This window comes from Pinus tabuliformis, chromosome 6 (assembly GCF_031772625.1).
Source record: "Pinus tabuliformis cultivar Carrire ecotype Pingquan chromosome 6, CPIR1, whole genome shotgun sequence".
Classification (NCBI taxonomy): domain Eukaryota; kingdom Viridiplantae; phylum Streptophyta; class Pinopsida; order Pinales; family Pinaceae; genus Pinus; species Pinus tabuliformis.
Window position 1 is genome coordinate 1,543,881,865 of NC_142292.1, and position 10,921 is coordinate 1,543,892,785.

Sequence of the window (10,921 nt, forward strand, 5' to 3'; positions counted from 1 at the left end):
TTCTTTTGTACTAAAATCTTCTTTGCTCTGCCCACAGTAATAAATTTCTACAGTGCATTTTCAATCTTGGCCACAACTAAAGGGACAAAGCTAGACACTTCTTGCATTGACCTACTCTGAAAGAATGGATACTTGTAGTTGTTTCCTTCGATTTCCCCCATAAAAAATAATGCATTCACAAAATGCTGGTTACAGTCTCTTTTGAAGTTCACTCGAAACTTTGGTTTGTACGATTAAAACCACTAAATCTAATGGTCGAGTGAAAAGGGATTTAGAATCGGCCCTATATTCCTCGCTTGAAGAAATCAGGGTCCAAGGTTGTGACTTAGGTGGTATTACTCATATGTTTCTTCCATTTTTGTTGATACCCCTGCATTCTTTCTATGTGCCTACATTCCATAGGGTGTTGAAGAAAGAATACTTTTGTATTAATTGCAGCAACTCATCGAGTCACTTTCTCATGTGAATTCATCTTTTTTCAATTTTGGATTTTACAATGAAATTGCAATCGATTTTCTTTGAGATATTTTTCAGGACAGTTCTATTCAAAACTTGAACATGGCCAATATATTGAAATAACACCATGAGAGCCTCAGAACTTGTGCCTCCATTTATAAGCTATCTTAACTAACCCATTTCTTTTGGTAATCCAACTAACAAAAAAACCATTCCATTTCTTGCCTTTAAAACAGATGGAGCTTGCAATAAGGGTGGGAAAATGATAGTTAATGAGTTGGAGTAATGGTTAGATAGCAACAAAGGTGGGAACAAACTCTATCTTTTATATTAAGTTTTGGTTCTTTGGAACAAAGATTGTGTTTTATTATGTATGCATCACAGTGTCCAATTTTTTTCCCCGATGCAATGATAGTAGCTATTGTTAAGAAACATCTTGAAGCTTTGAATATCATAAGAGATGAATCTTGGTATTTCATACAGTGAGAAGAGGTGTTTGGTAGAAGTTAGAACGGACTGAGAATTCAGTTTTCTTTTTCATTGAAGGTTTGACATTTCAGAATCATCCCAGGGATACATTGACAATTTGGCCATGGATTTGTGATCCAACTATGCCAGCTAATTCCACTGAGTGTCAACTTCAATTTCCATATCCAATTTCTAGTAGTTTTAACAGTCTGGTTTGAAGGTGGCCAGGGCATCCCTCCCAATCGATGTTTGGGCCCTTAGCCAAATAAAATATTACCTCTCCTCAGATAGAGGTAGCATTCCACATAGCTGTTCATGGCAACATTCTTAGATTAACTTGAGATATAGGCACAAAATATTGCTGAGTATTTACATGATCATGTCTCCTGCAGTTTAGGAACATCTACTTTATCCCATAACAAATTTACATGAAATTGTGTTAATGCATAAATTATCCTGAAACTGATGAAATAGCCTCCGCAAGACATTAAACCACCTTCACCATACTAAGTATTAGATGATTAGTAACATTTATACATGGCCAACAGCTCCAACTTTGGGGAAAATAGGCTTTCAGCATTTATATATGCCACCCAAAATGCTCACAGAAAATGTCAAATTCAGAGTCCCAGAGTCCCAATTTTGGAAAAATGGATTTTGGAAAAATGGAATGTAAGCATTGATGTATGCCAAGCGTAATGCTAGCACAAAATATCAAATTCACAAATGCCAGACGCTAATCCAATAATTCATATATGGACAAAATAAAAATAAAAGGGCTGCTTCAAACCTACAGGCCTAAAATTAATAAAGGAAGCAGAATTTCACATGTAAAAACTATGATTTCCTTGTTAAAGAATAAGTAGTTCTATTTCACATATATCCCATATTACCTTGGAAGGCAAAAGCAATCCAAAATGAAATTTCACATGTAAAAATTATGACTACCCTACTCAAGAATAAATGGTTTTATTCTACATCGATGCAATATTATCTCCAAAAGAAAAATATGACAGGAGTACATTGGATTACAAAATTGTGAATACAAATCTTACACAACTCCATTCACTAAACAGAAAAACCAATACAATCTGCAACAAAATTTCAAGAAAAATTATGAACTATCTATTCTATAAAGGAATCTCAATGACGACATTATCCGCGTGAGAAATTATGAACTATCTATTCTATAAAGGAATCTCAATGACGACATTATCCGCGTGAGAATCAGAATTAATATTACCCATAATATCTAACTGAGGCCCAAGTGCCTGTTCTTCTGCAGGGTTAATCTCCACTGAATTCTGAGGCTTTTCGGTCGATGGGTGTTGATCAACATTAATAATTTCAACACTGCCTCTGCAAATGGGGCATATGGAGCGCTGGGAGAGCCAAACATCTGCACAGGGAACATGGAAACAATGGCTACATTTTGGTAACACAAGGCATTTATCACCATCCTTGAATTGATCAAGACAAACCAAGACTACGATGCAGTGGAGAAGACGTAGCAATCGCCATGGATTTGCCATCGGAAGCTGCCCGCGAAAAGTACACACCAGAAGACAAGACGCACACGGCGATACCCCTTTCGTTTGTCCATCTCATGGATTTCTCAATTTTCATTTTCTGATGTGGAAAATTTGTTGTGGGTATTATAATTAGGGGCTGGCCAATGAGACATTAACCTCAGTAAGCGATTCATGCTTGCACTTGGATACCAGCAATCCTGTTTGAGCTGGGTGAGCAGCGGCCATTTGTTGAGATTAGGCAGGTACAGGATTGTGTTTGAAACGACAGGAGAGCACTGATTAAGCCATGACAATTTTTGGGTGTTTGGGCTTGCTACGGCTCATGCTACTCATTCTCCAACTCATATGCCTCAGTTCGTCCGAGACCATTTCTCCAGGAAACGATGTACAGTGTCTTCAGACTACTTACAAGGAATTGAAGGACCCTCAAGGGAACCTCCGCACCTGGAACTTCCGGAACACTAACAATGGGTTTATTTGCAATTTTCTGGGAATTACTTGTTGGCATGATGATGATAACAAAGTGAAGTCAATTTCGCTTCAAGAGTTGGGGTTTCAAGGTGAGTTTCCATCTGGAGTACAGAACTGCAAGAGTATGATGAGCTTGGATCTCTCTCAAAACAGTCTTACGGGTACCATTCCCAAGGAGCTCTGCCAATGGCTTCCTTTTCTGGTAACCATTGATCTCTCCCAGAACAAGTTTATGGAACCTATTCCTGCACAACTTTTCTGCCTCTAATTTTCAGGGTAACCCTGGGCTATGTGGGCCTCCCCTTTCAAAGACGTGCACAGCACCAAACAATCCCATGGTTGTTGCGGCTTTTCTTCTATTTGGCATAGTGTTAATTGGCTGGATTTTACTTGGTCTTCATTGGATGATTTCAGTGAGAAGAGGCGTTTGGTAGAAGTTAGAACGGACTGAGAATTCAGCTTTCTTTTTCATTGAAGGTTTGACATTTCAGAATCATCCCAAGGATACATTGACAATTTGGCCATGGATTTGTGATCCAACTATGCCAGCTAATTCCACTGTGTCAACTTCAATTTCCATATCCAATTTCTAGTAGTTTTAACAGTCTGGTTTGAAGGTGGCCAGGGCATCCCTCCCAATCGATGTTTGGGCCCTTAGCCAAATAAAATATTACCTCTCCTCAGATAGAGGTAGCATTCCACATAACTGTTCATGGCAACATTCTTAGATTAACTTGAGATATAGGCACAAAATATTGCTGAGTATTTACATGATCATGTCTCCTGCAGTTTAGGAACATCTACTTTATCCCATAACAAATTTACATGAAATTGTGTTAATGCATAAATTATCCTGAAACTGATGAAATAGCCTCCGCAAGACATTAAACCACCTTCACCATACTAAGTATTAGATGATTAGTAACATTTATACATGGCCAACAGCTCCAACTTTGGGGAAAATAGGCTTTTAGCATTTATATATGCCACCCAAAATGCTCACAGAAAATGTCAAATTCAGAGTCCCAGAGTCCCAATTTTGGAAAAATGGATTTTGGAAAAATGGATTTTGGAAAAATGGAATGTAAGCATTGATGTATGCCAAGCGTAATGCTGGCACAAAATATCAAATTCACAAATGCCAGACGCTAATCCAATAATTCATATATGGACAAAATAAAAATAAAAGGGTTGCTTCAAACCTATAGGCCTAGAATTAATAAAGGAAGCAGAATTTCACATGTAAAAACTATGATTACCTTGTTAAAGAATAAGTAGTTCTATTTCACATATATCCCATATTACCTTGGAAGGCAAAAGCAATCCAAAATGAAATTTCACATGTAAAAATTATGACTACCCTGCTCAAGAATAAATGGTTTTATTCTACATCGATGCAATATTATCTCCAAAAGAAAAATATGACAGCAGTACATTGGATTACAAAATTGTGAATACAAATCTTACACAACTCAATTCACTACACAGAAAAACCAATACAATCCGCAACAAAATTTCAAGAAAAATTATGAACTATCTATTCTATAAAGGAATCTCAATGACGACATTATCCGCGTGAGAATCAGAATTAATATTACCCATAATATCTAACTGAGGCCCAAGTGCCTGTTCTTCTGCAGGGTTAATCTCCACTGAATTCTGAGGCTTTTCGGTCGATGGGTGTTGATCAACATTAATAATTTCAACACTGCCTCTGTAAATGGGGCATATGGAGCGCTGGGAGAGCCAAACATCTGCACAGGGAACATGGAAACAATGGCTACATTTTGGTAACACAAGGCATTTATCATTATCCTTGAATTGATCAAGACAAACCAAGACTATGATGCAGTGGAGAAGATGTAGCAATCGCCATGGATTTTCCATCGGAAGCTGCCCTTGAAAAGTACACACCTGAAGACAAGACGCACACGGCGATACCCCTTTCGTTTGTCCATCTCATGGATTTCTCAATTTTCATTTTCTGATGTGGAAAATTTGTTGTGGGTATTATAATTAGGGGCTGGCCAATGAGACATTAACCTCAGTAAGCGATTCAGGTTTGCACTTGGATACCAGCAATCCTGTTTGAGCTGGGTGAGCAGCGGCTATTTGTTGAGATTAGGTAGGTACAAGATTGTGTTTGAAACGACACGAGAGCACTGATTAAGCCATGACAATTTTTGGGTGTTTGGGCTTGCTACAGCTCATGCTACTCATTCTCCAACTCATATGCCTCAGTTCGTCCGAGACCATTTCTCCAGGAAACGATGTACAGTGTCTTCAGACTACTTACAAGGAATTGAAGGACCCTCAAGGGAACCTCCGCACCTGGAACTTCCGGAACACTAACAATGGGTTTATTTGCAATTTTCTGGGAATTACTTGTTGGCATGATGATGATAACAAAGTGAAGTCAATTTCGCTTCAAGAGTTGGGGCTTCAAGGTGAGTTTCCATCTGGAGTACAGAACTGCAAGAGTATGATGAGCTTGGATCTCTCTCAAAACAGTCTTACGGGTACCATTCCCAAGGAGCTCTGCCAATGGCTTCCTTTTCTGGTAACCATTGATCTCTCCCACAACAAGTTTATGGAACCTATTCCTGCTGAGGTTCATAATTGCACATACCTCAATATCCTCCACCTGAATGGAAATCAACTTACAGGGGAAATTCCCTGGCAATTGACACGGATCGACCGTCTCAAGGACTTCAATGTAGCAAACAACAAGCTTACTGGAAATATACCTTCATTCACTCACAACTTTTCTGCCTCTAATTTTCAGGGTAACCCTGGGCTATGTGGGCCTCCCCTTTCAAAGACGTGCACAACACCAAACAATCCCATGGTTGTTGCGGCTTTTCTTCTATTTGGCATAGTGTTAATTGGCTAGATTTTACTTGGTCTTCATTGGATGATTTCTGAAGCAAAAAGCAGAAGATCTGTCAAAATCCCACCGCCAAGTACCAATGAGCCCAACGATTGGCAGAAATATGTCCGAGCTCGGAGATCTGTTAAAGTTTGCTCGTTCGAGATGCCCATCAGGAAGATGAGATTGGCTGATCTTGTGGCGGTCACTGGCAACTTCAGCGAAGACAATATCGTTTTGCAGGGAAGGAAAGGTATAATCTACAAAGGCAAACTGCCAGATCAATCTTTGCTGGCAGTAAAAAGACTCCGGCCATGTTCAGCACAGACTGAAAAAGATTTCAAGTGCGAGATGAACGCATTGGCCCACATGGGTGTTGATCAACATTAATAATTTCAACACTGCCTCTGCAAATGGGGCATATGGAGCGCTGGGAGAGCCAAACATCTGCATAGGGAACATGGAAACAATGTCTACATTTTGGTAACACAAGGCATTTATCACCTTCCTTGAATTTATCAAGACAAACCATGCATTCAAGATCGATGTTGATGCAAATATTTTCGACATCATTCTTCTTATCATTGCTGCTTTGTTCGGCATTGGTGGTGCAAAAGGAAATAGGCAATTTCTGGAAATTAGACTCAGAAAGCCCAGATCTTAGGGTGAATGGCGAGGGCGAAAATTCACGAACTGTTTCAGTTTCATGAACCGTTTTAATTTTTTATCAACGATCAAGTTTTGTTTGATCGTCTAACACCACAAATCTACGGTGAATAATAGGACACGGTGACGGGTAGGGTAATTCATTTCAAATGGAGACGCCTTACGACGTAATTAAGCATGGGTTTCATGCCCAAAGATATTTGTCAATAGGTCAAAGCACCCATTGAGTACTTCTAGGTTTTTATCATGAGTCAAGGACTATGTCATTGTGTAAATGACCCACTTGGGCAAGATTCTGGAATAAGTTGGCCCTATAGAGGCCTATACGACCCTCCAAAAGACTATAAATTAAAAAAGAATTCAACTCATTTGAGAGACATACATATTGAAGTTCGATCTGAAGTGTGAGGGTGAGAAAAGGAAGTACGAAGGTCCAGGAAACAACAAGGAAGCTAAAGCGAAGAAAGGAAGTATGAAATTAGGCTTATTAATGCTCCCATGTACAAGAATCTAGGGTTTCTGGACAGATTGTAGGACCAAAGATTGCAAACTTGATTGTAGATCCATAGTTGTAGGACCGAGACATTGTTTGGGGCAGTTTGAGAAGGGTTTTATCATCATTGATAGTGGAAGACTTTCGCTTGGTTGGAAGTGATCTTGTTGAGGGCTGACTTGGTGCTTGGAAGGGTTTTTGACTTTAGTCTTTGGGTTTTGGAGCTCTCATTTCGGATCTAATTCTATAAGAAGTGGATTGTTTGGGTTTTCCCTAGATTGTGGGGTTTTTTCCCTAGCGTGGAGCCGATATCTTGTGTCTATTGTCTCTTGTGATCTTTGTGTTTATATTGGTAATTGTTTGATGAAGAAAAGGAACACAAAGAAATTAAAATGAAGCCAACAAAGTTCACAAATAATTCTCAAGCTAAGGGAAATCAACATATAATTCATTGCCTTTGATTTTCCAACATGGTATCAGAGCTAAGGTTGACAGAAGAAGGCTTGAAGATCGTTGATGTTGGCATAAGTTGAAGATACCTCCAATGGAAAAAAGATAAAATGACATATTATAGAAGATTTTGGCAAGCATTCAAATATAGTATTGTGATTGAAGTAGTAAGATGTTTCTCCACAAGAATTACATTCTATTCTTCAAAGATCTACTTCTGTTCTACAATTTGAAGGATCAAATTACAAACATTCCAAAGGGAAATGTTTTGAAGGGATTAAAGATAATCAAAAGATATGTAAGGTATGGAATCTGAGTTTTGAGGTGATAATTGTGGAGCTACAATTCAAGACCACAGTTAGCTTTCTTATGGAATATGACGACTCTTCGAAGATATGATGAAAATGAAAAATCCATAAAGCAATAATTGATGAGAAAACACTACATCTATACAATGATCCAAAGCTGGAGGCCTTTTGCTTGTTGCAAAGGGAAAAACTTTGACACGTAATGTCTCTAAGAGAAATCATATGCATGACTACTCAAATTACTTTCTTTGAGCTAGACCATAACAATGATCTTTGGGTTAAGCTTGAAAAGACAAACTACTAAGAAGAGTATAATACTATACATCCAACAAGAGTAAATCTCTCCTTAAGAGAACCTCACATACCTTAGATGAGCAGAACTAAACAAGAATAGAAGTAAGAACGAGGTTTTTGTCTTTGTTTTTTTGATATTGGTTTGGGACAGGTTAGAGGAAAAGCATTCGAGTTGAGAGCTTAACCGCTGAACCAGGAAGTTGAGTTTGTATCTCTGAAATGAAATGATGAAATGTTTCATAGCGCCAAGTTGTTAGAACATCCTTATCTCTGTTCCTTGAATAAAATTAGGGCTGGAAATCTAGAGATAATCTAGTGTAGGACCAAGTTGCAATAGGGTTGTTGTAGGGTTCTTGTGCTTGGTTCGAATGCAGGATAGCAGGCCACATAAATCCCTGGGTAGAGCGAGGTTTTCAGAGAGGGACGAAGGTAAATAAGGAGACCGTTAAGAAGGTTTCAAGGGTGCTTGGTTCATAGAGGAAGTCTGCTAGGTTGGAACGTTGTTCTTAAAAGAACTGGCGTAGGAGTTTGAAGATCATCCAAAGTGTGAAACACCACAAGTAATTTTGTGTTGAAATCCGTGGAGGAATATCTTTACAAATCTCTGTGGGAAACCAAACTGTTGTAGGTATCCTTTTGAGGACCAAAATGGTGCAATAGTAGACTAGAAGTTGTCTTATGGACCAACATGTGGAAAGACTTGTTAGAAGAAGCATAATCACAGTCCCTTAAGCAGTTGGAGGCCGAGTTGGAAGGACTGTAACAGTGGTTACAACATGCCCTAATCATAGTTCTGGTTTCTGAAGCAAGAACACAAAACCAAGAACAAGAAGGACAATAGGAAGTTGAGAAACAAGGTATGTTTCTCTAATAGATTGGTTTGTTTGTTAATGAATGGTTCTTGAAAAGCACTCATGGACTATTGAAAGGCCCAAGTACAATGATGTTTGAAGAATTAAGTCACTATTATAAGGCAACTATTATGAAGCCCTAAGGACAATGATTTCTAGAATTTAAACTTTGTTGTATGGGAAGATGTGTGAATTCCCTAAGCACATTGAATGTGGAAGTTATTTAGTATTGTATGAGCTATTGATGATGCCTTAAGTTGTGTGACAAAGGAGTAGCCTTGTCACTATGTAAAGACATTTCTAGAAGATCCTATGAACAATACAGCTTGTAACAATAGAATTATTGTTGAAGGACAAAATTGCAAGTCCTTGTTCTAAAATATCAGAGATATAGGGTAGATCCTTTAAAACAGTTAGATTGTTGGACTGTATGAAGGCAGAACTAAAAACCCTAGTTTTGTGATTTGGAGCAACATATCAGTCATTTGGGGCAACTAGTTGAAGACCCTATGAGTTGGCAATCTTGAAGGAGTAGGATAGCAACTAAAGGGCAGGATTATTTGTGACCATGAAACAGTGTTGACTGATGGAGATTGATTGGAAAGGTCAACCAAGTTGTGGATTGGCTGACCTTGTGATAATCATTGTGTTGAAATAATTGTGTGATGGACTATCTTCAAGGAAAGAATACAATGCAGGAAGTAGTGGAGATCACATTTAAAGATGAAGGTGAAGAACTCAAGTACATGATAATGATTTGTTAGGAGGAAAAGTTGGAGCCCTTGAAATTGTAAGGTGATCAATCTTTAGTAGCAAGAGGGTTGGTAAGAGGAAAGCTACAATTACAAGTAGCTGATGCAAGAGAAGTATGAGTACTTTTCACACAAGCTAAGGATTGTTGATGAATTCTCCCTAGTTGAGAGGGAGTGAGCAAGGATTTCTTCTTGCAGGTTGAGAGTGAGTATGGTTGGACACTAGTTCTGCCTGTGTTATGTACTAGGCTAGGACTTATAGCCATAAGTCTATTGCGTGCATAATGGATAGTGATAATGATGATTTGATTTAGCTTGATTCTCCTTGTGTCAGGTACTGTGACGAATTAGGACTGATATTCAAAGTCAAGTACATGGACATCAATAAGGAGAATGATTGATTGATGAGAATCTTGAATAGACATTCTTGAGTCATTTAGTGTGATGGATTAGGATGGAGATCCTAAGTCACATGGACTTGGATAAGAATGGTCCAATGGATAGACATTTCCTTGAGGGAAATGGTCTCATGGTAGATATACTCTAGGTATCCCAGGTGGAGTATGTACCTTGGTGAGGTAATGTGGTGTCCCGTGAAATGCCTCCCAACATTTTGCTATGATCTTGTGATAGATAGAGTGTACCTATGGAGGCCTTGCTAATGAAAAATGCTGACTTTTGTGATTTGATGCTTATTAATCTGGATCCCTTCTTATGAGAATATTTCCACTTGAGATGGACTTGTTGAGTCATTATGAATACCTCCCTAGTTAGAGGGAGTGTTGGAAAAGTAGCTAGGTTTGGTCTTCATATTTGTCTTTGTACTTATGTCATTATATAATTCTTATGTATTTGTCAAAAGAAGAAAAGAAAAATATTTATTAAGCATGGGTTTCATGCTCAAAGATATTTGTCAATAGGTCAAAGCACCCATTGAGTGCTTCTAGGTTTTTGTCATGAGTCAAGGACTATGTCATTGTGTAAATGACCCTTTTGGGCAGGATATAACATGCAGATAATCTAATTGTTGAGTCTAGAAACAATGAAACCTCCAAGCATTAAGTCAGCCCTGTAGAGGCCTATCTGATCCTCCAAAAGACAATAAACAAAAGAAGAATTTGACTCATTTTAGAGACATACACACTGAAGTTCAATTTGAAGTGTGAGGGTGAGAAAAGGAAGTACGAAGGTCTAGGAAACAAGAAGGAAGGTCAAGTGAATAAAGGAAGTATGAAATTAGTAATATTAATGCTCTCACATACAAGAATCTAGGGATTCTGGATAGATTGCAGGACCAAAGATTGTAGATCC

General features: G+C 38.4%; 1 protein-coding gene and 1 pseudogene across 1 annotated transcript; both read left to right on the forward strand.

Annotated features, from left to right (window-relative positions):
• The first annotated feature begins 2,742 nt into the window (after positions 1–2,742).
• Positions 2,743–3,195, forward strand: LOC149264607 (inactive LRR receptor-like serine/threonine-protein kinase BIR2 pseudogene; annotated as a pseudogene).
• Positions 3,196–5,100: 1,905 nt separating this feature from the next.
• On the forward strand, positions 5,101–5,820 carry LOC149264608 (receptor-like protein 2). Its single transcript, XM_089399864.1, has one exon. It carries the CDS (start codon positions 5,101–5,103, stop codon positions 5,818–5,820), a length of 720 nt encoding a protein of 239 aa, XP_089255990.1.
• Positions 5,821–10,921: the final 5,101 nt, after the last annotated feature.